Here is a 27,530-nt window from a genome sequence, read left to right on the forward strand (position 1 = left end):
AATTCCCGTCAAAACTACTGTTTTATTAAACGCTTACTTATCATTGAATCAATGATCAGAACAACAAAATTTTATTGCATAAATTACAACCATTCCAAAATGTATGTATTGGTATTTAATCATCCGAGATTCAATCTTATTTCTTATCTCAAATATTTCATTCAACAGATGAAACTAAACCCCAGAATAACTGCCCTGGAAAAAAAAATAGTTCATAATACTTTTTTAACTCCGTTCTTTTTCCAACTTTTAGTTTTAGGAGAAATGGATAGAATTTATACTTACCCAATTCTTAGCCATAATCAAGAATTTTTCTTTATACATTTTGGGGCCCAGAAGAGGGTTCATTTGCACCACATAGGAGCAGAGCCAGCTGAAAGATAACTATAAGAAGAAAAAAATCACTAAAATATTATCTTCTACTCACAATAACCAGCAACATATTGCTGTCAGTATCAAGCAAAGTCTTATTATCCTGAAAAAAATCCAACTTCAAGTCACTCTATGACATGTATTAAATTAGACTCACGATCTGTTCCTACTTCTCGGGACACAAAAAGGTCCAATAATTCCTATAGCTCCCCAAAAAGCAGTGCTGATTGCGAAAGAAATCAAACTGAAACCCATTTTAACTCTGACCAAACAAGCAAACTCGAATTGAGAATGATTAATGGCATAGAGTGTCATAAGAGGAGATACACAGATTTTTTGAACAGAGAATTCATAATAGAGGGAATCTTGACACAGAGGTTAATTATTTTTCTGTATATCTACAGTATACACAAGTTTATTGCTTGATAAGCATCTCATTACGAATATTTCGAGTGGAAATGAACATCACAGGCATAGTTTCATACGAAAATAGGTGAATATGAACAATTCTGAATTGGGAACAGACAAAATTTCTCGACAAGACTGGACTTTTGGACCATAATCGTCATTACTTTACATTTCTGTGTTCTTTAGTCGATGCTATATGAACATTTTTCTGTCAACACTCAAATCCAACTGAGGAAAAATACATTTGGTGTTATTAGATATGAATCCGCTTAAAGTAAAGACTCGAAGTGTTTTCAATCATTCCTCAAAGATGCCTTGCTTCGATTACCATATTACCTAAATCCCAATCTCTTAGTATAAAACTTGGGGAAGTTACATGTCATCATTCAACAACCTTGTCGTGATTCGGTATAGAAAATTACCAATTCCAGCTAATGACATCTCTTCATTGAGCCATTCTAATACATTAGGAGGCCTTACATAAGCCATGCTATCTCCTTTCTCTTGCACCCTCAACTCCCTTGCACAGAAACTTGGCAAAACTTGAACTAAGTTAACTTGTTTTTGCGAGGGCGTAACTCACAAATGATGTTTACCTTAAATTTCCTCCCATTGATTTCGATGTTTGTTAAATTCAGTTTGGCGATGTACGTTGTCGAAAAGAAGGGCAATTCTAGTGATGTCTCAGACAATGGAACTGTTACCGATCCTATCGAAACGTTTAAGAAGCTTTATCCCGTGGGTAGGTGGAAGAAAACGGGGTTTTTCGTGGAGGATTACATCAGTAAGATTAATCCTTATTGGCTGCAATTCGAACCGGCAAGTCACGTGAGTTATTTAGTTATCGGCGTGGTTTATGTGGTGTTTTTGGTTGTTGGATTGTTCGGGAATCTGATGGTGATTTTCATGTTCATGAGGTGAGTATTTGAGAAGATCTGTACTCCTTTGAATTCAGTGAGAGAAAAAAGTGTAGAATTTAGTTTTGACGTTCTATTGAAGAAAAATACACTGCCGAACAATTCAAGATGTTTTTTTTGATCAGTTATCAGAGTATGTTTGGTTGATATTCTTGTTTTATTCACAAAACAATGAAAAATATTAGTAGAAAATTTTTTATTGAAAATTTTTAGATTTGAATAAAAGAATAAGATCAAATGAATAGAAAATTGGAAGTCACTGTGTTCAAATATCCCAGTTGAGAACTGATAACTCAAAAGAATCCACCAATCAAGAGAAATTTTTACGTGATCTCTACCAATTGTTGAGCAGTGTGAAAATATCTTTATATCTTTACATCAAGTGAACCAATTCAAATCCAGAGATTTTATTGATTTGAGTCTGTGGCTAGGTTTTTTCCGTCAAATCTTCGTCTACCAGACTCTATAACCTCACGCTGTTTATTTCTACAGGTGTAAGATCTTAAGAACTTCAGGGAATATACTCATATTGAACTTGGCAATAAGCGATGGACTTATGATGGTCGAAATTCCAGTTTTTTTGTTCAATACCTTCCACGAAGGACCTGCAATGGGGGAGAAAGGTTCGTATTTTTAATTTTTTCAAACTATATGAAGATTGCTGAGTAGCCAAAATCAAGGCTTAAGTCCCTATTTACGTGCTCTACATACAGGCTGCATTTGAAGGTGAGGCTTTTTTTTCAACAGAAGTTAGAACTGGTCAAAATGAAGCGTTTTACCAAAAATCACCTATATAAAACTTTCAAAATGATAAAGTTGAAAAAAAATTGAAAATGATGACTGAAATAGATCCTAATACGACCCTAGACCGTTGGTTAGCTGAATTTTCGCAAAGCAGTGGGAAAAAACTTAACTCCTGATTCGACCATGTGGTTTCGTTTAGGATATTGGCTCATCGTTCGATATTTACGTGGTAATGAAAATGGAAACTTAGGATTGCCGAATTGTTTTCATTATTTTTAAGTTACTTACACGATTTTATGAAATGGCTCATTTCGATACCAACTGACAGAAGAGACTAAGGACACAAGTGTAAAAAATAGAATAATACTTCAAAATCTCACCAATAAAATTCGTCTAAATTATTCACGTATTTGTTCACAATGGGCATCACAATCTTCTTGCTCGAACATTCCAACAATCGTCGTAAAAATGGGATAACATCATAGCACTTTTTCAACATAACTAACATAAGCACTTTCAAGAAACTCCCTCGTTTACACTCAAATTTTTTTTTCACCCTAAATTGCACGATACAACAATTATGATTCTCTCGAAAGTGACCTGAGGCATCTAAACCGATGAACTTGGTACTGAACCATTCATAGTCCAGTCATACGTTTATGTTTTGTTTCGTTTCTGCGATGCCGGAGTCACCTACCACAGTCCTGTAGTTGAAATTCAATGAAATTTTGTCCCAACTTCTAGGGGTTGTATTTCAGCCATCTTGGTTATTTTATAAAGGCAATTTTTGGTTAAACGACTCATTTTGATGAGTTCTACCTTCAGTCAGAGAAAAGCCTCACCTTTAAAACACTCTGTATGTACATATCAAACCAGAAACAGCAATTCCGAAGAGTTGTCCCTCATCAGTACAGTGTAGCGTTAAAAATTCCAAAAAATTCTTTTTTTACCTCATTCAGAAGGTTTTTTCGTACAGAAAATAAGTTAATTCAATATCCTAAATCTTTGACGAGCACTTTACCATATTTTTCCACAGGTTGCCTCCTCTATGGCTTCTTGGGAGGTTTGTCAGGTTGTGGTTCGATAATGACGCTGACATCCATCGCCCTGGACAGATTCTTCGTCATCAAGTACCCCCTCAACAGGAAATACAGCAAGCTACGTATCAAGATCAGCCTCCTGGTGACCTGGACCTACGCCATCTTCTTCTCTAGCATCCCCCTCTTCGATACCGAATTTGGCACTTACGTACCAGAGGGACTGCTGACCAGTTGCAGTTTCGACTATTTAACCGACAGCAAGAGCGCTAGGATCTTCATCTTCGTTTTCTTCGTGGCAGCCTGGCTGCTTCCGATGCTCGTCATATCCTTCAGCTACCTAAACATCGTTCAAACCGTCGTTTTAAAGACCAAAGGCAAGAAATTAGGGACCTTCAAGAACGAATCGTTCAGGCACATGAAAGAGGAAGAGAAAAACAGGCAAGAGATCCGTTTGGCCTTCATTATATTCTTCATAATAATCCTGTGGGTGGTGTCTTGGACTCCCTACGCCACTGTGGCCCTTCTGGGGATATTCGGATACAAGAACCTGATAACGCCGATGAGCTCCATGCTCCCAGCCATGTTTTGCAAAACTGCCAGCTGCATAGACCCCTTCATCTACGCCCTGTCCCACACGAAGTTCAAAAGGGAGCTGAGGATCCTCATCTTTGGGTCACAGAGGGAGAAGCGTAAACCGGTGAGGCCACAACGGAAGAAAAAGAGTTCGGTGATGACTGTGCAGACCATCCAGTCCTCATTCGAAGACGATAGGTACTCCAACGACGACGTAGAGATCGAATTTATAAGGGTGGACTCCACACAGGGTCCATGTCAGTACGTCAACGCGCAAATGGCTCAAGATTTCAACAACATCGAATCGGACATTGACGATACGGGGGCCAGTTGCAGCAAGTGGGTTTTTAAACCCACCTTCAGTAACAGGACTTCCAGTATAAGGAAATTGGCTAGGAGCATGAGTCAGAAGGGGAGCCTGAGAAGTCAGAATTCGCAGGAGAGGGACTGACTCTAGTTCCTCTATCTGGGAGGTTTGGATTCCGAAATTTTAGAATGTTTGATGTTGAAGATACATCGTGAAGGGAGTGCTGTTGAGTACTTATCCTTAATCAGTAAGATTATGTACTATATTGGTCCTTGAATTTCTTAGAATTTGTGTTTTTCTTTTTTCTTTGTGTTAAACTTCATTTCACCTTCCATCCCTTTTGACTAATTTCAGTATGGAGCTATTTTGTAGTACCTACAAAACATTAGTTCGTTTTTATGGTAAAAAAAACTCTGGCTTACTTTTTTGACCTCAAACTTCACACTGACACTTCTAATGAGTTATTGTTCGTTGCTATGGTAACGCAATATTTTTTTTATGCATGGAACTGGTCTAGGCTAACTATTTATCAATACATCCTCATACCAATTCATATTCAGTACTGATGAAACGAAGATTTTCATGCTTGAAAAGTTTTAAATCTGTAACTTCCACTGATCTGTTAAGATTTAGGAAGGTATACGAAATATTCACCCTTCAGATCAGAATGAAAACGTCGTCCAGCTCAAATGGAAACTTCAACGCAATAGACAGATATTAAAAACTCCAATATAACGAACATTTTATTATCAGAACAAATTTCATTGAAACAAATTGAGAAATAAGTAGTAAAGCTTTGAAACATTCAAAAAAATTCAACTAATTCTGCATCAGATATGATTAATATAGAAATAAAACAAGAATCATTCAATGATCAGATAACAACAGCATTCAACAATCCCTAAAATTTCATCGATAGATCTAGAGGACCTTCTTCCTCCATATCTCTACGTTCTCTTGGTGTCCTCTTGCAACCGATACATCGAAAGGGTACCTGCGGCGTTTCTTCGTGGTTTTTCACGTGGTCGATCAGATGCTGGTACTTCGAGTAGCCTATGTCGCAGGCTCTACACGTGTAGACGGACCTTGGTGTTGTTCCGAAAGCCCTGGGGTTGATGAAAGTTCTTCTAACATCGTCTTGGTGACGATGCCAGTATTCTTGGCTTAGGAGCAACCTCCAGCAGAACTGACAAGCTAAAGGGTTGCATATGTGGCAATAGAAAATTTTAACTTCCTTGAATCCAGGTCTCTGCAAAATACGTTTTGAATTTTTGAGAAACTAATTGAAGAATATAACAATATAGCTATAAAAATCTTGAAATGAGGGTTAGAACATCAATCAAGCACACTTAATAATTCAGATCAGCTGCTTATATATCGCGAATCGAAGAAAATACCGTTTATTTTTGCTCTCGAATAAAAAAACCGTCCTGGAAAAAAAATTCAATCATTAGGTATTTGTATTTCTAGAAAATTATTATGGAACTCTTAAAAATTCGAAAGTGATCCATATGTTCAAAGACTTGGGGACCTAAAGATGCATTATCCTTCATAAAATGCTCTGGGTATTTCCACTATACTTGGATAAACTCAAAGGTTGCATAAGACCCCATGTTCTGATGCATTTCTCTCCTGAAAAAAATTAAACAAATTTTACCCACGGTTTCTCAACTCAAAAAAATCATACTACCTCACTAGAAATGAACATAGTTGTTCCTCCTAAAATCAAAATAAAAATTGAAAGCATGTAACTCAGACAAGTTATGAAGAATTGCGAATAAATTGGGGAAATGAAAATGTAAAAAAGCCTTTGAACCCTAATCGAAGTACAGGTTTCGAATTTCCTCGAAATAAAAGGTAAGTTCGTTGATTACAAATCAAAATTCTCAAAGAACACCTCCATGAAATAGCCGATTCGAGCAAAAAGCAATGTTTCCATTATTCAAAAGTAGAAATACACAAAAAACAAAAACAAAAATAATAGAACTACTTTTAAATGTCAAAAAACTCAAGAAATAAATGAATTGATAAGACAATCGAATGTATCAGATATTGAATTGATGCAATCGATAGGTACTTGATGAAAATATATAATCAGACTAAAATTACATGATTTTCACAAGGTACTTAACCTTCACCTACCTGAAGAGGCTACTGTAATAGCGAAACACGTGTCTTGGTTAAGTAAGCATCAAGTAATTCCGTTTCACTTTAATTTTCCAAAAATTTGTTGCCCCATCTATGATATTGATGCATTTTTTTTCAATTTACTAAAACCTAAAAATGAAAAATTCAGGTATCTGTTCAACTCACCAAATGATCTTGCTATCTAGGAATTTTTGATTTTTTCGTTCATATTTGCAAGAAAATACATGTTTGATAAGTAACAAACGATTAAGGAAGAACTTAGTTATACGAAATTGAAGAAAGAACTCCGAAACTTGTTGAAAAAAATACTTGAAGAAATTATTTGACTTTATTTGACAAGAATCTTCTTCACAGTAATTAACGTGATTCACATTGAAGTGAGTTTTATCGAAGAAGTTGTTGCCAGTTATACGCGAAATTATTTTAAATAAAGGATAATGGGATTCAGATCTAATGTATGGGAATAGAAAATATCAGAACGAAATTTCACACACATTCAATATATTTTTTAGACCAAGAATTATCGATGGTACATAACTGCAACATCAAAATACATTTAAACTTACATCACACATAGATTTAAAAATATTTTCAAATTTGAATTGGTTAATAATTAAATTATACAATCCTACTAACCACATTTCTATATCACATATTCATTTACAATTGCAGCACCATGTTTATAGTGAAAATTTATTCTTTTTCTAATATATTATTACTTCTTTCATCACTTATCAACGTTTCGGACCTATCTGGACTTCTCCGAGAATTTTCGAGAGAGTAGAAAGGCTTATCCTCCTTTCACAACACTGTGTAATCTCAGATGTTTTCAGTTGACTAAAAAAAAGTGTTTTTATTTAATTTTTTAACATTTTTTTTAATTTCAATTCTCTCAAAAATACTCCAGAGACTTTTCAGTTGTTTTCATCCACCTACTCTGGTTGCAGTAGATAAATATTCTAAGAAATATCATTGAAATAATAAGGTTAGAATACTACATTCAGATTTAAATCATGAAGGGTGCTTTTTAAAGGGTCAAGTGGGAATGTAGTAGAGGTTATCATTCTCATACGGTAATGGCAGAATTGATCTTCATTGGTACATACATCGAGTTATATCGAAAAGAATGCATTAACACACTTCAAGAGAGAAGAAAAAAATATTTGTGAGAAATAAAATTCACAATGAACAAAGAATTTCTTCTGACTCAAAATCCGATCCTTCTATGATGAATTGGAAATCTTGAATATTAAAACAACATAAAAGAAGGAAAAATTCTTTCACAATCGAAAAAACAATTAAAACATGGCAACATCGATTTTCACAACAAATTTCCAGAAATTTAGCGAAGAGAGAGAGAGAGATTAGTAAAAATACAAACGTTTTGTGAATATTCTCGTCATATGTTCCAATATTTTCACGATTAATACTTCCCAATTCACAATAAAAACTGAGAAAATTGACATTATTTTACCAGATCAAGAGTGCCATCATCCCATTCATATCGTTAAATAATTCACGATTACTTTCATTCAATAAAAACTGGCCAATCACATTAAAACTTACAGATCTACTTTATATTTCATAAATATATGATAATTGCAAAGGTGCCAAGCATTATTCACTATGAAGTTTGCCTTTCGCTTAAAATTCATTTACAAATGTGGCAAAATAAAATTATTTTTCTGGTTGGTGTGGGTCAGAGTGAAGAAACATTTCAGGATAAAAAAAATTGATATCCACTAGGTTCAGTGAGGAATATAAACATTCCTTCACTATACTGAAGAAAAATTGGAATTGAAAATTGAATTTTTTTTTTATTTTGCGGATATCAATTCATGTAGGGTACAATTTCCATTCTCCACTTCATTCGAAAACATTCGCTGATTGGGTTTTTTGCTTTTTTTAATGACCTGGGCCAGAGGCGTCTCAAAGGGTTTTGAAAAGGGTTGAAGTGACGACAATATCGAAAAAAAGGTACCAGAATTGAAATACTTTCTGATGTTTGAGCATGACGAACCAATGAAATGGAGAATTTCATATTGTTTTCAGGAAATAATAAAATGGTAACAACTTTCTGATGTATGGACGTTTATCTGTATAAAAATAGCTATATCTAGTAGGCAGTTCTATGTAACGGCAAACTGTCACAAGAGGTACATCGACATTTATTCAACAACAGGTCTTAAACGTACTGTAAAACCAACAATGTTAATACTCTGTTGAAACAAAAACCATTATTTAGAAATTGAAGTCTTGGCTAGAGGTCACCTTTGTAAAAAAAAGGTGAGATATAGATTAGATAGATGATATCCAAAATGGGATGCAAAGAGACAGTCGGTGGTGTTCCACATGGGTCAGTTATTGGTCTCACTTTCTTATTTATTTATTGAATGCGATATTTGTTGAATTCGTTCCATATATTTCCATAAATATATGTTGTTTGAGACTCGTAGACGCAATTCAAATTTCTGTATCTCTAATCTATATCTATGAAATGGGGTAAAAAAAATCAAATGGATACGAAACTGGTGAACTATGAATCAATAAATATATAACGATATCATTATAATATATCTAGCTTACAATTATTTAAATTCAATATATAATTCTATTCAGAAAGAATCATTTCTTTTATGAAAAATGTATTCCAGTTATGTTGAGATTATACTGTATTTCGTTGTTTCTGTATAAATAACTAATATAATGTAATAGCACCGGTAACTATTTTGTAGTTGTGTGTATAGAGAATTATATAAAAGATATATAATATAATCAATCTAAAAAAAATATCACAAATTGTTTTCTGTTGGGTGAATGTCGCCTCCACATTTGACAGTTGACAATATTCGTATTTCCATATTTTTTTGAAAAACTCTCTCATTTCTGAATTTGGATGTTTTGTGAGTAATTGTATAAAAAATTATCTAATCAGTGATGACTTAATTGGTGAGTTAGTTAGGGTTGCCACTTAAAAACACTCAACTACCCTTCAACCCACATGGAGGGCATTGCCAATTGACAACGCGGCCCTACCATGCTGGCAGACCATTTTTCTGTGTACCTTCAAAGTGTCTCCGTATTAAAAAACCAGGTCTGCCACTTGAACATTCACTATGCCCACTTTTAAGTCATAAGAAAAGATTGTCGACAACAGAAGTCAGTGGTCTGGATGTCTGCCTCTCTGATTTTCATATTTTGGAGGATGATTCTAGCCATCGGTCGAAGTGGCAGACACGAACAGAAGATTCGACATAACTTTTCAGAATTTTGAAGCCCTGTCACTTGGCAACGGTGGCAGACCTAGTTCTTAAGGTTTCTTATGGCACACAAATTGAATTAATCTGTCTGCCATACTAACAAATCATGTACGAATTTGGGCACCCAGATTCCTAACTGTATTTAGTGTTACTTTGTACTCACTGTGAATAAAATCAGGTATACTTCAGCCAACCAAGTTGACAAACCGCTGTCAAATTGCGTTTCAGGCTTTTTATAGACGTCTGTGGCCACGCTTGGTGGTTCAATCAAAACATAGATCGTTCGCGAGTACTGTCAATGCCTGTCAATAGTGAAGGCTCCGTGAACGGTTTCAAATTACAATTCAAAACATTAACGGGGCGTGTTTATATGCGTGGTGAGGTGTTTCGATAGGTAGTCGGCCCTGGCGAAACACTTACCGCACATATCACAATGGTACGGGCGTTCGCCCGTGTGGATCCTCAGATGTCGCGTCAGATCGCTCTTACCGCCGAAGGCCCTGCCGCAGAACAGGCACACGAAGGGCCTTTCCCCTGTGTGTTTCCTCACATGTAGCTTCAGGTTTTCCTTGGATCTCACGCATTTTCCGCAGAAGGGACACGCGAACTTCCTCTCTCGCTGTCGCGCCGCGTTGTCGCCCCTCAGAAAGTTCATTATGGGGGAGTCTTGGTCGTTCTTCGCCAGGTCCGTGTTGTAGATGGTGGAGGAGGGGGTCAGCGGGCCTATGGAATCGACCGTGTTGTCTTGCTCGGAGTCTGTCTTCTCCACCTCGGCGTCGGACATCTGTCCCTCATCTGTGGAACAAAAAGAAGGTTCTGGAAATGTACACCATTAGAATATTCACTCTGATATCGAAGTTAAGACAAGAAGAGAGATGTTATCGACCACAACAATGGCTGAGACACAAAATACCCCGTAAAAAACCTCAAGAAGAGATTGTATCTCCTCTTTTGGCGAAACTGGTAGTGGATGAGCTGCTCCACATGCTTACGAAGCTCATAGTTCTAACTAGAACTTGACCAAGACCACGCCATTTACCCAGAAAAGGAAACACATCATGAAGTGGAAGTCTGAAGTTAAATAGTTCAAAATAATCAAGCTTCTATATTGAAATCACTGCTAACACAGGTCTTGATGACGTTCAGAATCTGTCTGGTAAAACTTGGGGATGAAGCCCAAAAATACTGCAGCAGATGTACATTATTATTGTGAGACTACTAATCACTAGTGCGGAAATAGTATGGCAGGCCAAGGCAAGTCACAATAGTGACAATTCTCGACATAATTCAAAGGCTACCCTGTATTGACATCACTAGAGCCAGGAGCTGTCCTCAATGACGAGACGATTAAGAAAACCAGCATCCATAAAACATTCACTGCGATGCTCAGTAGAAAGGAGGATAGGTGAAGGTATTCCACCCTCAATATCCTCAAAAGAAATACCATATAGAACAAGAACTGACGCAGGATTGTTCGGGACTGACACCACATGTTCACTCGGTGACTGCCCAAACGTCTTTCGAGTAGAAAACCTGAGAAAACTCAGTTATCAAAGGCATAGAAGAAGCCAACAACACACTAGCCTGGTGAGGAGTTTATACAGCCTCCCCTGGAACTGATACCTAAGAAAGGGAGCAAGCTGGAGGTTTCACTCCATGTACTTACTAGTCGAATTATTATCTCTATCCTCTCGGTCCTCCTCCACCTCAGTCTTCACAACCACCATGTCCTGGCTTGACATCACTTCGTTGCTACTTGAAACCTCGCTGCTGTTATCACATTTGGACTCGTGAGCAGTTTCGTCCTCGGCCTCGCTTTTAACGGAAACTTTAGAAGCTTCGCTCGTCTTCCCGTGCAGTTTCTCCAAAGCGTGGTTGAGTCGGTGCTTTTTGAAGGACTTGAGGTAACGGAACTGCATGCCGCAGACGTCGCAGGAAAAGAGCTTGTCTGCTGGCAGCCTGGCTCTGTGATTCTGCTCTCTGTGCTTGACGTAGGCTGATCGATACCTGAAAATTGAAAGGGTGGGTGAGCTTGTGTGCGTTCCCCAAGGAATAAATCAGGATGTGTGTCTTTGCCAATGAGCCAGCGATTATTGGGTCTGTGCAAGGCTAGTTTTGCTATTGAAACCTTGTATTCATCTCAAACCCACTGTTAAAACCTATGTAGAAGTCTTAGAATCACCTATAACTCTGGCCGCATTGCTCGCAGATGAACGGCTTGTCGAAGGAACTGAGCGATCCGATGTGCTGCAAGGCGTTGTGCTGTTCCAACAGCCAGACGGACGGAAACGCTGCCATGCAGGACGAACAGCGATACAGCTCCTCGTTGAGCAGGCCGGAGTGCAGCAGGCTCATCTCCAGTAGGGACGAGGTGAAGGACGGGAAAGGGATGGTGAAAGGCGTTGACGATCTGCTGCTCTGGGTGCTGGACGGCTTGTCTATCGAGGACGTGTTGAAGCATGTTTCGGCTGCGGGAATTTCCTGGAAAATGAAAGGATACAGACTGTGAGCCATCCTTGACACGCCTAAGGAAAAATTTCTGGAGATTACCGATTATATTGAACTGAAAATTGATACTTGACTATAAAATGAGATTTTGAAGGGATTTAAGGAAACGTATATCGTTCAGTCATGCCTTCAACTTATATCAAAGCTAAAAAACTTTTAAAAAGGAGCACTATCAGCAACGTTGAACACTTAAAGCGCTGTTTACTGTTTTCAACGCAAAAAAATGCTGTAACACTCTTGAAAAGGCACGTTGAGTCTTGAGAACACCATGATCGTTGTTTATTTTTTCACCATTGAGTCTGAAGAGCAATAACATATCGTCATTAATTTTTTCTCGAAACTACAGCACTCTTTAATGTCCCTCATTCATGTATTCAACTCATAGCAGAGTAGGATACTCTCAAATAGAAAATACCAATTCAATATTTAAATCTTGGGGTACAAAGTGGTTCTTCACTCTATAGGTATTGTGTCCAAATGATTCTCGAAAACTGGTGGATTGAAAACAGACACACTTCTGCAAGTTTCAAGGCAGGCATGGTAACGCATGTCCACTCTTCAACCTAACCTAGCCTAGCCTTACCTGACCTAAACCAACCACACCTAAGCTAACCTAACCTTTCCGATCCTAATCTAACCTAGCATAAGTTGACCTCAGCGAACATAAGCCGACAGAACTTAAGGACACTAACTTTCATGGCCAGTATCTTACAAATACTATAATCAGGACAGAGATGATGGGAAAACACAAATCCAAACTAAAAATATTTAAAAAATTTATTAACAATGGAACACTACACTGCCTTTAAGTGTTACCTTAAATTAACATAATATGTCGAAAAGAAAATGAATTGCTGATGATAATTTTTAGGATCATTTAACAATACAATTTTTACACTTAAATTACTGTCGATATGCAGGATTTCTGTGCAAAACGCAGATAGAATAATCTAGGACATTCATTTACTAATCATCTAGATGGTTAAGTATTGAGAAAAATGTTCAGCAAACCAACAATTCTTGATAATCAGGCACCATGCAACATTCAAGTTCAACGATTCAGTGATTTTTAATGATCTCCCTCTACAAAACGTTGTGAGTAGAAAAAAAAACTTGAGAAGCTTTTATGGCAACGTAAAATGTTCGATAACTCCATGGAAAGCTTGCTTTTAAATTTTAGATCAACATTTTTCGTCCCATAAAAGTTTTTCGCTCTTGAAATTTACAGTATACGAATCGCTAAGAATATCCTGTATATAAATATGTAAAAATCAGAAAATTGATTTTATTATCACTAGATTGGTAGTATATTGGCACTCAACATAGAAATCTTCAGTAAAATTAGTCCAGTTTAGTATGTAAAAAATCGGTTTATTGTTTATTTTCTATTTGTATTGCTGTATATGTTAGGAAAGAGTTGTAATTCGATATAGCCACAATGATTGACTGTCAGTGTTGGTCATTTGATTCGAATCGCAATTTATTTCATACAACAATGAAAAATTTAAAAAAAAATAAAAAGAAGACACACGAAAAGAAACAAAAATAGATAGAAACATTCTGAGAGATTATTGGGAAATACTGAAACTATAGTTTGAATTTGTGGCTATTTTGAATGAGAAACTTTCCGTTGTTGGTTCGAAATTAATCTAGTTTATTTAGATATTATTGTTTATGGAAGTGAGTGACCCTGAGCTACCCTTCACTTAAAAAAAATTGAAGAATCTCTAGTTCGATATTTCGATAATAATATTCTGTTTGATGAATGTTTCGAAGAATCAAAACAATAATCAAAGACTCATTTCAGTCGGCAGATAAAAATTTCACAATAAATTTGAGGAAATTGAATTATTCTTGAGTTCATCAATGTTCAGATTTGAAATCAGCGAATTCCAAACATTTCCACGAAAAAAATCATGAAATCAAGTGTCTCCCTATCTGATTATCAGAACTGCAGACATTCAAAATGGATTCTACCGACTAAAATGACGCAATATTGAAAAAACAACGGATCTCTCCAATCGAACAGCTCGATTCAACCAAATAAAACTCTAGAGATATGAACCTGACTCTGAAACGGGTTAAACTAACATTACACAGTAAGAAATAAAAAATCCAAGCACACAAACAGAAACATTTCATCACAGACTATCACAGATTTTATCTGTAATTCTCTACAATTAATTTATTAGTTAAAATCGATAACGTAAAGGATCTACAGTACTTGGCTAACAAATATATCGCATTTTTTCGGAAACCTCCCTGTTTCTCATGTAGTTCTTCAGTCATATCCTCTCGAATATACAGTTCGTTAGGAGAAAATCATTCTGATCCTTCCCTTGTTCTCACAGACAATTAGGTTGATAGAACGACAAGGATCTGAATCTACCAATTTTGAATATTCATGATTAGGAACACCCTGTAGCTTAAAATACCTTTTTTATTTGAGAGATCAGAATGATTTTTTCAAACGTCCTAATTTTCACGCTCTAAGAACTGCATTTAAAATATCCAATAACAAAATATCTTTTAAAGGAAAAATCATCCAACAACTTACTCTGGCTGGGAAAAAATTAGCAAAATTCACCATTTTCCGATATGCGACTATCTGTCTCCGCTACATTTGTGTTAAGGTTATGATGAAATCCTAGCCCATTTATATAAAAAAAATTTTATGTACACATCGTTCACGTTCTCCGCAGAATTAGGACTTTTTCTCTGAGAAAAAGTCCTCATTCGTTTTTTGGAAGCCAGAGGTTCGACAGATTCTCTGTCGCAGGGTAGTGTTCAACTCCTGTCTCTTTGTTGATGAGGACGTGAACGACCAAAAACTTCGTGCATTGTATGAACAATTATTAAATTTACTAGAGGCACTCAGATTGATGTTGAGTCGGTCGTTTGATCCGACAATGGTCTTGCATTTTTCTGATTTGGGTCAGTTCAACTCAACCAAGACGATAAAAACAAATTTAAAAAGTAGTAAAATTCAGAAACAAACATTAAAAACATAAAACTAAGAAAAATATCTAAGTGAATCGAAAAATTTAAATGACGTTTCCGGTATAAACATAGTAGTACTCCCAAAACTTCAAGTGGACACTATTTCAGGGAATTAATTAGTTTGTTTATTGAAAATTCAATTGTATGAACTAACCCCAGAAACGACCAGATATAGAACAAAACCTGGAAAAACTACCGGCTAAAAGTCCTATATACAACAGCGTGTATACATATATATATCTCTATTAAAAATATGATAAATATATCTCTTAAGTAGAAAACAAAAGTAGGTTAAACTTACAGACTAAGGCGTCTAGGTGCTGATATATACTCGTAGGTAAGAATGCAAAGTTCTTAGCAGAGGGAAGGGACTCGCATATCATATGTTTCATAAATATTAATATATCTATTCTATTTTTATATATTATTGCTATATATTTTATGGTAAACAATATTTTTCAGCAAAGGAACATACATTTGAGGATATTGCTCTGCCACAAAGTAACAAATCTGACAATAATTATTGTGTGGTCGATTATTTTGAATCCTACAGCAAATTTTCTACGGAATTTTTGTCCAGAGATACTTATAAATTCTCTGACATGAACGAAAACTAAAGTGAAAACAAAAGGGACAATAATAAATTGACACCAAATACACAGAACATATTAAAACATAAAGGATTCAAGTTCTCATCAATGAAATAATCCAAGGAAATCTATTTCTATGTTAATTTTACACTGTGATATTTCTATGCGGACCTGTGACACTTCTATAATTCCAGATTTTTTGCTGCAGGATCTATGCTGAGTTGATTATCGTACAAAATATTCAAATATGAGTTTATAACATTATTTCTTCTCTTTCGGTCAGGATGATTTCGAGTACAAGCACTCACTTAATACTGAAGAAGGTACCCAACAAACAATACGTATATAAAAAAGTTTCAATTATTGGAATGATGCGAAAGATTGGTGGCAGTCAGGTATCTCTGTACGCGAGTGTAGTTTGGTGAAACGTCAGTGGTTCTTTCAGATTATTATAATTGGATATTTGCAAATTATCAGGATGAAATTGAGAAATGGTAAGATGTATTAAATTTTTTATTCGACGACTAAATTACACGATTTCAACTTCCAGTTTCGTAATAAATTTTAAATTTCTAGTTTTACCAAGTTAAACGAAGTTCTGAAATTAAAGACACATCAAAATTGATTAAAGAACTGGCTTCAAGTAGAATAAATTTTAATGAATATCACTCTTTTGTGCAAGATCTTCATGTAGGTCTAATTTACGCACTTTTTATATTATTATCGAAGCAGAATTTCCCGTGAACGACCAAATTATTCAAAAACTAGACAAGAATGATGTCTATTAAGAAATATCAATGTCTAGTCCTTGATATAACGGATACCTCTGAGTATAGAAGGTGTGAGAAAATGACTCATCCTTGTTCATGAATACACAATAGAATGCAGTTAATTTGCAATCGACTAAAACGTCAATCTCCCAGAACATTTCCAACTAGCCACATTAACAATTTCCGAGATCAAAAATAAGTTGGAACTGCAGCTGATTTGTGCAGAAAACAATGGAATAAATGAAAAATTCTCGATTTTTTTCCTACGAGATCGAATTACAAGGTGATTTTTTTTATGGCACTAGTATCGGAGCAGAAATTTGGCATGAGACCAAAATATCCACATTTTACCATTCCTGCATAGCCGTGAACCAGTCTGATAGGTTCTGGGATCTGACCTTGATGATGTAACCGTCGACATGCATGCCTAAATTGTCGAAATTTGATGGCAGGTTTGTCTGAATGCGAAAAAAACTACGGTTGAGTTACGGTTGACTCCCTTCGACAACTTCAGTTTGGATAGATACACCGGGAAATATGTATTATTTAACAGTCTCAAGGTCGAAATTCCGCATGAAATTCGAACTTCTGTTTATTGTTCGGCTGGGCGTCAAGAAATGTCCCTGCTTATCTATAGTTCTCGACTCAACTTCACCATTCTCAAAATCGTCGAAATAATTCATAGTTTCAAATCAAGACAGGAATAATCACGTGAAAATTTCGATCAAATTGGCCAAAATACAATTCTTCCCAATGTCATTTCATCGATCGACGATGTCTCTCTTGTCGGTTAAATTATAAAATGGGATATTTTATCGATGATATGCTCACGCTAATATCCCATTACTTTCGGAGAAGTAATACATGTCCGATGTTGCTGTTTCCCAACTGGAATGGCTTCACCAAACTACACCAATCGATACCTGATTGCTCACGACAAATATCGATGATCCGATGCATTGAAGGTGAATAAATTGCCAATCGCCCACAGACTCACACCCATAGAGCTTTGTTGGTGTCCTTTTCCCAACATTGTAGAAAAACGTCGGATGTGCGAATGATGGACTGTTTCTATCGATGAATATTTCAGAAAAGCATCTGATTGTGTTAGTTTTCGTAATTTCTTGGTAAGTTTGAAATAGTTTAGGCGGAATGAAATTCATTTTTTCTAGATATGTTCTCATTTATTCGTTTGTGCAGACCTACATTGATGTGTTTTCTTCCAGAGTTTACAAGGAATACGTCCCTAGCCTACACTCAACTCATGGCGATTTTTGGAAAAACTCAACTGGGATCTCAAAACGCTGAAGATACTTGAAACAAGTTTGGTTTTTTCAGGAAGATGTCTTAAACCTCTGGTAAGTTTTATGTCATGACGCAAAGTAGTCGGATTATGAAAAATCACAATCAATAACAACCATAGTTATTGTAGACCATAAAATTACTCGAAACTGTTTTGATTTGATTTACCAGCCTTTAGTACTAGTCCCAAGTAACTGGTTCAAATACCTGCTTCAAAATTTTCAGTTATATCCGAGTAATTCGTCTATACAGGGTGAGTCAACAGTGCTCGATCGGTGATAACTCTTTTAAATTTCGGACTAGGAGGATGATTCAAACTTTGATGCAATCGACTCAACCCAACGCATAAGCTAAGACTATATTGGACTTTATAGGGTGATCCGAAAATGGTGAAACACGATACCACCCTGCCATCTCAAAGGAGAATATCCAATTTTTCATCATTTTCGGAATCTAGACTACTTTTTGACTTTACCCTGTCTCTATAGGCCTATTACTTGTCTCTATAGGCATGTTACTTGTCTCTATAGGCCTGTCTAGTTACTCGCCATGAAATCTTGTCCCAAGTAACTCACTTTGGCTTTGAAATTATTCGAAGTTACCTGCATTTGAATGAACCAAGTAACCCACAGCCGATGTCCCAAGTAACTAGCTTATAAACTCGCTTTCTGATACTAATTTTATCGGAGATGTGTTAAGACCCGATGTTGTCGGAAAAAGGCAAACTAGATCAAAGGATTCTATTGAAATATCATGGAAAATATTTTTTTTTCTGGAACATAGCTTGATATCTCAAAGAAAATCATTCAAGTGAACTGGATGATGAATTTCTGTTTATAAAACGAGCATAATTTACTTGTTTCTGGTTAATGGAACTGCTTAAAGGCCTTTAAATCTAGTCCTCAGTAACTCACGTATGAACTTGTCTTTGAAATGATTTGAAGTTACCTGCCCTTAAGTAAACCCAGTAACACATAGGCAATGTCCCAAGTAACAAGCCTATAAACTCGTTATATGATGCTAATTGTATGGAAGATGTGTTAAAACTCAATGTTGGTAAAAAAAGGCTAACTGAATCGAAAGTATCGATTAAAATATACTGAAAATTCTTTTCCTACTCGAACATAGGTTGATATCTCAGAAAAAAACAGTTACTTGGGCTGGGCGATAATTTTCTATCTATAAAACGAGCATAATTTACTTGTTTCTTGTTAATGGAACTGCTTAAAGGCCTTTAAACCTAGTCCCAAGTAACTCACATATGAACTTTGTCTTTGAAATGATTTGAAGTTACCTTCGTTTGAATAAACCAAGTAACACATAGGCAATGTCCCAAGTAACAAGCCTATAAACTCGTTATATGATGCTAATTGTATGGAAGATGTGTTAAAACTCGATGTTGGCAAACAAAGGCAAACTGAATCGAAAGTATGGATTAAAATATACTGAAAATTCTTTTCCCATTCGAACATAGGTTGATATCTCAAAAAAACATTCAAGTGAGCTGAATGATGAGCGTTATTTACTTGTTTCTGGAAGTGCTTACAGGCACTTACTTTCTTGCTTTCAAACCTTGACTCTAGTAACCTGCCCATAGAATTAGTCCCAAGTAACCTGCCCATAGGTACAATTCAAACACCCATCTTATAAAATTAGACTCGAGTAACTTGCCGATAAAATCGCTTTCAAACATCGACCGAGTAACCTATCAATAAAAAGAGTCCCAAGTAACTCAACTGGCTCCAAGTGCCTGTAGGACGAAACCCGAGTAACTCGTGCAAGAAACACAACAAAGTAACTTCATCATCGGCTTTATATCTGTGATTATGTACGTGAGCTATTTTTAACATCAGTAGCTTTCTTATGCCTTAGTTCATTCTCTATTTGTTTGGAAAAAAAAAAACGCTTGAGGTTATAGGCATCCTCTTCCAGGATAGGTGTGTTCAGATAGAGACAGGCCATCATTCGAACATCGCCAGAGTCAACAAGCACATCTATACGTAACAAAAAAAATATATAAGTGGAACTAGTGTGGGCTCTCCTCTTCGTTATCCAACGGACTAGGTGAAAGGAACTTTCTCACATATTTCGGATAGTGAGTCTTCTCGTGCGCCTTCAGTATGGTGGACCGCGAGAAGGTCTTCCCGCACAACGAACACCTGAACGGTCTCTCCCCCGTGTGCACCCTGCAATGGTCCTTCATGTGATGGCGCAACTTGAAGGCCTTACCGCAAAACTCGCACTTGAAAGGTCTGTCGCCGGTATGCACCGGCAGATGGCTGATCAGTGAACTGACGTCGGGAAAAGATTTACCGCAGAACTTGCACAACACCACGCCCGAGTTGCTACCGCCGCTGACCGCGGCCATGGCCGCCGAGTCGCCCGCATCCAAGTCCATTTGAGTCGGCGGTTGATCGGTGGGATCGGGCGGCTCGTGGGCCATCATCGGTACGCGACTTGCGTATGGGGAGGATTCTATGTAGGGCGGACCGGCCTCGGGCGGTATACCGAGGGCCGCGTGCTGCTGGTGCATCTCCCGGTACTTCAGCGTCTCCAGACTGTGCGACAGTATGTGCCTGGTCAGCTTGCTCTGGTGCGGGAACGACTGGCCGCAGTACATGCAGGGATAGAGCCTCGGCGATCCTTCGCGTTTGACGCAAGGGTCCAGTTCCTGCAACCAAACCAGACATCAACTTCTTGCTTCGGCCGTTCCTCGATCTTCGGAGTATGGGTGCACGCAAGAAGTTGACGCTTTGTTTGGCTGAAGGAACGTCTCTTGTGCGCATGTTCGTTCCCGGACCCACAGACCAAACTGAATTTGCACACAAGCTGCCGCATTCAGCAAATAAAAACGTTATTTTAGCCAAAATGAATGTCAACTTCTTGCATGCGCACAATAAAGAAAAAGAACGGACGACTTGTGCAAAGTTTCCTACTCCGGAACGTTCCAAAGAATAGGGTTAAAAGACCTCTGTATACGTCTTTTCCAGCTTTCAAGTGCCACGCAAAAATATTTTTCTCCAAATGTATAATTTCGACTTGCAAGTCCAGATTTTGAGACACAAGTCAGAATTCTGGCTTGTGAGTCGGGAGAATCTGAGATACAAGTCAGAATTCTGAGTTACAATTCTGAATTCTGCGGTACAAGTAGAAAATCTGAGAAATATGTCAAAATTCTGGCTTGTGAGTTAAGAGATTCCAAGATAAAAGTCATAATTCTGAGTTTCAAACCGGAATTTAGCGATTCAAGTAGAAAATCTTAGGTTTAAGTCAGAATTCTAGCTTGTGAGTCGAGATTCTGAGGTAAAAGTAAGAATTCTGGCTGTGAGTCAAATGAATCTGAGATACAAGTCAAAATTTCGAATTGAAAGTCGTAATTCTGCGATGCAAGTAATAAATCTGAGGTACAAGTCAGAATTCTGAGTTACAAGTCGGAATTCTTCGATTCAAGTGAAAAATTTGAGATGAAAGACAAAATTCTGGCTTCTGAGACAAGATATTCTGAGATAAAAGTCATAATTATGAGTTTCAAACCGGAATTCTGCGATACAAATGGAAAATCTTAGGTACAAGTCATAATTCTCGCTTGTGAGTGGAGATTCTGAGGTACAAGTAAGAATTCTGGCTTGTGAGTCAAGTGAATTTGACATATAAGTCAGAATTCTGAATTTGAAGTCGTAATTCTGCGATGCAAGTAAGAAATCTGAGGTAAAAGTCAGAATTTTGAGTTACAAGTCGAAATTCTCCGATACATCTGAAAAATCTGAGGTACAAGTAAAAATTCTGGCTTGTGAGACAAGAGATTCTGAGATACAAGTCATAATTTCGAGTTTCAAACCGAAAATCTGCGATACAAGTGAAAAATCTTAGGTACAAGTCAGAATTCTAGCTTGTGAGTCAAGATTCTGAGGTATAAGTAAGAATTCTGGCCTGGGAGTCAAGAGATTCTGAGATACAGGTCAGAATGCTGCGATGCAGGCAAGAAATCTGAGGGACAAGTCAGAATTTTGAGTAACAAGTCGGAATTCTCCGATACATGTGAAAAATCTGAGATACAAGTAAAAATTCTGGCTTGTGAGACAAGAGATTCTGAGATACAAGTCATAATTTCGAGTTTCAAACCGAAAATCTGCGATACAAGTGAAAAATCCTAGGTACAAGTCAGAATTCTAGCTTGTGAGTCGAGATTCTGAGGTATAAGTAGAAATCTGGCATGGGAGTCAAGAGATTCTGAGATACAAGTCAGAATGCTGCGATGCAGGCAAGAAATCTGAGGAACAAGTCAGAATTCTCACTTGTATCCCAGAATTTTGACATGAAACTCTGATTTTTGACTTGAATCTCAGATTTTTTATATGTATTTTAGCGTTACGACTTGGGAGTCAGAATTATACAGATGAAAAAATATATTCTTGTGACACACATCTAAACCTTCGTATAATGGCGATCGTATACATACATATAAATACCGAATATATGAATTTTGTGTAGCAGAAATAACATTGATGATTTACTCGATATTGGATGTTGCTCTTACCTGATCTTGTGATCGAGAAAACTCCGGTGGATCTTTAGTATTTTTCTCATCTGATCCTCCACCCCAGTCAACTTCTTTCTTGAGACTCTGAAACAAATTAATTTCGTCATCCAAAAACCTGAAGACTTGCTCCGTTGAGAAAAATGCATAGGACACCAAATCTATCATAACTAAAATGCTTTCACTCGGCATTATAGGCTATAGAATTTTGATGTAGATGATATTCTTAGCTTCTGTTGTACCATCTTCCAGGTAAACTCTTAGCTTTCAAGATTCTTGAGGTATCTTGATCATGAGTTTTGATTATTCCTGAGAGAATAAGTTTTTACATTCTGAATCATTTCTCTTAACATAGGTGGGGCTTAGAATGTTTCTCACCAAATTCTCGGTAAAAATTTCAATTCATCCATCCTCCAATGGATCCAAATCAGCGAGACGCCATAAATTTCCAGCGTTCCCATTGGTGGAATAGCGATAACGAAAATGTTGATCCAAAATCCACATTAACGCCCATTATCATCGAAAAAATGCGATATACTATCTTGTGCTTATCGGTTCAACTTCGGGAAAATATGAAAGCAAGGTCGAGGACTTAATATTAGCTACAACCTACGACAACATTATTCAGTAAGTTGTTTATTAATATTTCATATCTCGGGCTTATTCCACCTAGGAGACGTTAGTTTTCAACCGTTTTTTTTTTGGCACCGAGGAATAGACTTGTTGAATTTGTATTTGTACGATAACATTAGACATCAGGAATCTATGTATCTATGTGGATAAAATTCAAGCGTTTTTCTGTCTGTTCTATCTCCCATAGTGTGAAAATTGAGGTTAAAAATAGTTGTCCTGGCTCTATGGGTCAAACCGATGCCAACTTCACTTCCGTCAAACTGTTAACCTATATTCATTTCGAATGAGCTGACAGCTGACAGAACTGCTGGGGGGCAGAGAAGTGTTGGTTGAGTTAATGTTTTTGTAAATTCGAGTGATTCTTATGTATACTCATCAATTTTCTGAGAGAATTATTAATCCCTCAGTGGTGATATGAAAGTGCCACTTACGACTGACATAGATTTGTTTACATTCGCGTTAGTTATAATTTGGTAAGATGGCTACATTCCACTGCGACCTTAAGGTCTGATGTGACCCCTCCCCATCAGAGCTGTACTCACAACTGCGCCATCTACAGCTCGCCCTTTAGCTACAGAGTTCCAATGAGCTCCTGAGAGGGCTTCAAGAAAGCGAAGTCCTCATTTCTCTTATAATTTTCAGGCTTACACTGGCGTGAGGCATTCTGTCACCAGATGAAAATGAGTTTTCTCCTCCTCCCCACAGAATCTACACTCGTCAGTTTCTCATAAGCCCATTCTCAACATATGCTTTCTGAGAAGACAACGAGCTGTGAGAAAGCCAGTAAGGAGGCGTAGCTTATTCTAACTCAGATCCAAATACTTCTTGGATATTCCTCAAGAGGCCTTTGGTATCTTCCTTCTCCAGACACTCTTTCTTAGAAGTGCATTTCCCTATACAACAGAAAGCCTTTGGGCCAGTAAGTGGCCTCTTGGTTTCTTTTATTCAAGAGTCACCAGAATCTCAGAATAAAGAGTCCTTGTTGTTATTGCCTCTCAGCTTTCCCACTTGGTGCTTACGAAATTAGTTTATACCGATAATCCTACATGTTCAACTGTGACAATTTCGGTGACAACGAAAGATGGTATAACAGGCAAAGAAAAAAGCAAGTCTTCACTCACCAGAGGCACCTGTTGGACCGGCGGCAGCAGGGACGTCCCAGGTAGGGACTCCGTTTTGATCTGAGGCGACAGCCTACCGCAAGATGGCGGCGGTAGATGCGACGACGTCACAGCCGTGTTGTTGTGTATCGTCATGTCATTAGGCACATCCTCCTCCCCGCACATCATCGGACTCTCGCTCCTCATGTTCTCGTTGGAGATGGACGCTGTCTCCTTCTCGCTGTCCGGGGACTCCTTGCACATCACCGGCGACGACCCGATCTGCTCCTGAGCCTCCTCCTCGTGCCTCACTATCGTAGCGACGGGCGGCTGGACCGGCATCAGGAGCTGGTGCGGGGGCTTCCTCGTCACCAGCTCCGTGGGCTCGTTTTGTTCGTTTTCAGTCTTGCAGTCTCGCGTCATCTCGGCCAGGCCCTTCACCTTGAGGCTCTCGGCCGTCTTGAGCAGGGCGGAGAGTTGACAGTACTCCACGTTCACCTCGCCCTTGTACATGAACTCGATGAGGGTGCGCAGCTCGGAAAAACGCACGTCCTTGAGGATGACGATGGGGTGCCGGCTGGGGTGGTCTATGAAGAGGGTCTGGAAGTAGGAGGAACAGGCCGACAGGACTACCTTGTGGGCGCGGATCGAATGACCTTCCGAGCAGGCCAAAGTAACGTCGACTAGGCTCTCGTCCCGCAGAAGCTGGCTGAATACTCCTAGAAGGTTACTCTGATGATTGTTCCACCTCAGGCAGTAATGCTCACTTCCCATGTCTTCGTAGAACGGCTACTGGAAAGACAGAAAATTCATGAGAGGTTGATGAATATTTAGGATCAGATATTAGTCTGCTGTGGTCAAAAACTGAACCACAGAGGCATCTAATCACGTTTATAATAGGTTAAGTTAGGTTAGGTTAGGTTGGATAACAAGAAATTCATTATTTTTTGGGTAGATAGCCCTGAGTGAAATATATCTTGTGAAGTATCTATCGAAAAATTTCAAATCGAGCTCTTTGAAAGGTAAAATTTCGCACTAGAATAATTCCTCACAGATCTCACTTCTATACATCTAGAGATAGATAGCCCATGAGGCCCATGAGGTACAGATAATCAGGCAATCAAAAATCAAAGAGCCAGGTCTTCTGTGAACAAGTACATGTCAACAGAGATCCTAGCTAATGATGTTATGATTTTAAAGGTAAGCATTTAGAGGAACTTCAACACGATGCTGTGTGAAATGGATGAATGGGATGAGCAATACCTACACTACACAAAATTTTAAAGTTAATACCATCAAATGGTAACACGACAGGAGCTGGCGCTGGAATATACCAGTCAAGCACCGAGACCTACTGCTCTAGTGTTTCTCCTGTAGAAATACTTGAGATGCGTGGACATAAACTTAGAGAGAAACTATCAAGGATGACCTAGTGTTCCATTATGATAGTCAAGCTGCTACAAAAGCCGTGAACTCCTATGCATCGATTCAAAGCTGATATTGGAGTGCTGAAGGAACAACAAGGTCTCTTTATACTGAGTTCCTGGCCACCATGGAATCAAAAGAATGGAAGAAGCCAACAACACTTGCACAAACCCTACTTATTGGCTCGGAGTCTTTCTGTGGAATTCTGGAGAGGAAAAAACCAAAAGAGGAACTCTCTGAAGGGAATTTCCTGGGAATGGATCATTCCAAAAACGTCTTTCGGGATTTTGGAACTCCAAGACCAAAAATAAGTTACGCTTCCTCACGTTCGGTTGCATATGGTGAGACAGGACTTATCAGAAACTAACTAGTGTAGATTCTGTGAGGAAAAGGATGAAACTCCTGTAAAACTGGTCACAGAATGCCTCGTTATTGCAACCCTGTGCAAGGAATGTCTTAGACGAGAAAATTATAGGATAGCCCTCTCTGATACTAGAGTTTACTGGAGCACTTGAACTGGAGGGTGATGTAGATGGCGCAGTTGTGAAAAGTATCCAAAATTGGTGAGGCTAAGAACCCGAACCAGTTCTCATTCCTCTAGATTTGACAACCAAGGCTTCTTAGGACAGATTTGACAGCACTCCAGAAGCCTAAACAAAAAGGCTATTAGAACTAAAGATTTAAATGGTCACAGTTCTGAAAAGCCTTATCCCAGTCATTTGACGCTATTAGAATCTGAATGAATGTACCAATTGAAGTCACACAAAGATAGCCATTGCTAATTGACTGAAGGTGAGGAAATTTGGTCCTCAGCCTCAATATGAAATCTCTAGTCTTGAAACCTGAATAATTCCTTTTTTTTTTAATCACTGGATAGGGATTTCTTTCGCATCATCCTATACTTTCACTGATACGCTTCAATTCCCATCGCAATCCCACAACTCAAATCATTCCCGTTGAGATAGACTAACGGCACAATCCTGAACACTTCCTCAATTCTAAAAGCGAATGATAATAATAATCATCAATCTCGATATTTATGTTGGTTATAATGGTAGTCCATCGTTACATGTTTATAAAGCGTTTATCCAAGAGATACAACACGCTGAGTGACTCCGATGGAGTCATCTAGCAGCGCCCGGCATTTCGTTCAATAACAGGAAAAAGAAGTCAGATACGGACTGAATTTGGGATTAGAAATGAAGAAAATAAGGGCAGTATCTGTAGAATGCTTGTAACACCAGATTCGATCATTTGGTCATTCATTGAATGCTCTCCAAAGAGAGATGTTACCAGAAACAATCCGTAGAGTTTCAATGAGTTCATCATCGACATCATATCCCGAAAATTTTGTAGTTCAGCTCTTATAGAAACCCAAGTTGCGAGTATTCGAAAAACGACAAAGCCTTTCGAGAAAGAGAGTGCTTCTCTAGGCTCGTGCGTCCTCACAAACACATTCAAATAAGTACCGCAGACCTAAGTACCAAAGGAATTCTTGACGGATACACTCGTCAATCCACGAGCGTTCCTACGATCGGAAAAGACGCGGAAAATAGCGTAGATTCTTTCCCTCCCGTACCGGCCAAGAAGGATAACGACCAACGTTCAAGAATGTGATTTACAGGTACCAGCTCTATCCTGAAGCGCTGCGAGCCACGTGACTAGGAAGCCAGACAGGCCAACGGTACCATCCATTATGTCTGGCCGTTCTTCCTGAGCGCATTTAGAATCCTTCATCTATGCGAATATCTAACGTTCAACTCTATCCATTTCGCGGTACCTCTACCGGTCAAACCGACTGATTGAGGTGTAATTCGTTTTGCACGCATGCGGGCCCTCTTTGAATACCACCTGTCTATATTTCCGTCATGGTGGTGGAAAGGCATTTATAACGAA

General features: G+C 38.0%; 3 protein-coding genes across 8 annotated transcripts in view; 1 reads left to right on the forward strand and 2 right to left on the reverse strand.

Annotated features, from left to right (window-relative positions):
• Nucleotides 1-55: 55 nt before the first annotated feature.
• LOC123319317 (V-type proton ATPase subunit e-like) lies at nt 56-687 on the reverse strand. The gene is made up of 4 exons (XM_044906217.1): nt 530-687; nt 428-475; nt 286-373; nt 56-195 (listed from the first exon to the last, which is right to left on the reverse strand). Exons 1-4 carry the CDS (start codon nt 685-687, stop codon nt 175-177), a joined length of 315 nt encoding a protein of 104 aa, XP_044762152.1. The 3' UTR covers nt 56-174.
• Nucleotides 688-798: 111 nt separating this feature from the next.
• On the forward strand, nt 799-4,645 carry LOC123319315 (opsin, ultraviolet-sensitive-like). Of its 2 annotated transcripts, none has more exons than XM_044906214.1 (3): nt 799-865; nt 2,190-2,320; nt 3,478-4,645. In XM_044906214.1, the coding sequence occupies exons 1-3, from the start codon at nt 831-833 to the stop codon at nt 4,503-4,505; spliced, it is 1,194 nt and encodes a 397-aa protein (XP_044762149.1). In that variant the 5' UTR covers nt 799-830; the 3' UTR covers nt 4,506-4,645. The 2 variants fall into 2 exon arrangements, with proteins under 2 accessions (XP_044762149.1, XP_044762148.1); XM_044906213.1 differs by lacking the exon at nt 799-865 and adding an exon at nt 941-1,697.
• Nucleotides 4,646-5,091: 446 nt separating this feature from the next.
• Nucleotides 5,092-27,530, reverse strand: part of LOC123319387 (zinc finger and SCAN domain-containing protein 20-like) — a 53,024-nt gene continuing 30,585 nt past the window's right edge. For 2 of the 5 annotated variants that reach the window (XM_044906313.1, XM_044906310.1), the window contains exons 2-7: nt 24,231-24,998; nt 22,477-22,563; nt 11,952-12,250; nt 11,436-11,776; nt 6,675-10,564; nt 5,092-5,610 (exon numbers count right to left, since the gene is read on the reverse strand). In XM_044906313.1, the coding sequence (XP_044762248.1) occupies nt 10,122-10,564; nt 11,436-11,776; nt 11,952-12,250; nt 22,477-22,563; nt 24,231-24,983 (1,923 nt within the window). In that variant the 5' untranslated portion in view covers nt 24,984-24,998 and the 3' untranslated portion in view covers nt 5,092-5,610; nt 6,675-10,121. Of the gene's footprint in view, nt 5,611-6,638; nt 10,565-11,435; nt 11,777-11,951; nt 12,251-22,476; nt 22,564-24,230; nt 25,002-27,530 lie in introns of all 5 variants that reach the window. The other 3 variants (XM_044906312.1, XM_044906308.1, XM_044906309.1) reach the window with 2 other exon arrangements.

Source organism: Coccinella septempunctata, chromosome 8 (genome assembly GCF_907165205.1).
Source record: "Coccinella septempunctata chromosome 8, icCocSept1.1, whole genome shotgun sequence".
NCBI lineage: Eukaryota > Metazoa > Arthropoda > Insecta > Coleoptera > Coccinellidae > Coccinella > Coccinella septempunctata.

What these genes read in the sequence shown, in the direction of transcription:
- LOC123319317 (XM_044906217.1), bottom strand. Translation starts at nt 687, where the DNA reads ATGACACTCTATGCCATTAATCATTCTCAATTCGAGTTTGCTTGTTTG. An exon ending in CCGAGAAGTAGGAACAGATC is followed by an intron (nt 476 to 529) that starts GTGAGTCTAATT and finishes GATTTTTTTCAG; the next exon opens with GATAATAAGACTTTGCTTGA. An exon ending in GCAATATGTTGCTGGTTATT is followed by an intron (nt 374 to 427) that starts GTGAGTAGAAGA and finishes GTTATCTTTCAG; the next exon opens with CTGGCTCTGCTCCTATGTGG.
- LOC123319315 (XM_044906213.1), top strand. Translation starts at nt 1,366, where the DNA reads ATGATGTTTACCTTAAATTTCCTCCCATTGATTTCGATGTTTGTTAAA. An exon ending in GTGATTTTCATGTTCATGAG is followed by an intron (nt 1,698 to 2,189) that starts GTGAGTATTTGA and finishes TTATTTCTACAG; the next exon opens with GTGTAAGATCTTAAGAACTT. An exon ending in ACCTGCAATGGGGGAGAAAG is followed by an intron (nt 2,321 to 3,477) that starts GTTCGTATTTTT and finishes ATTTTTCCACAG; the next exon opens with GTTGCCTCCTCTATGGCTTC.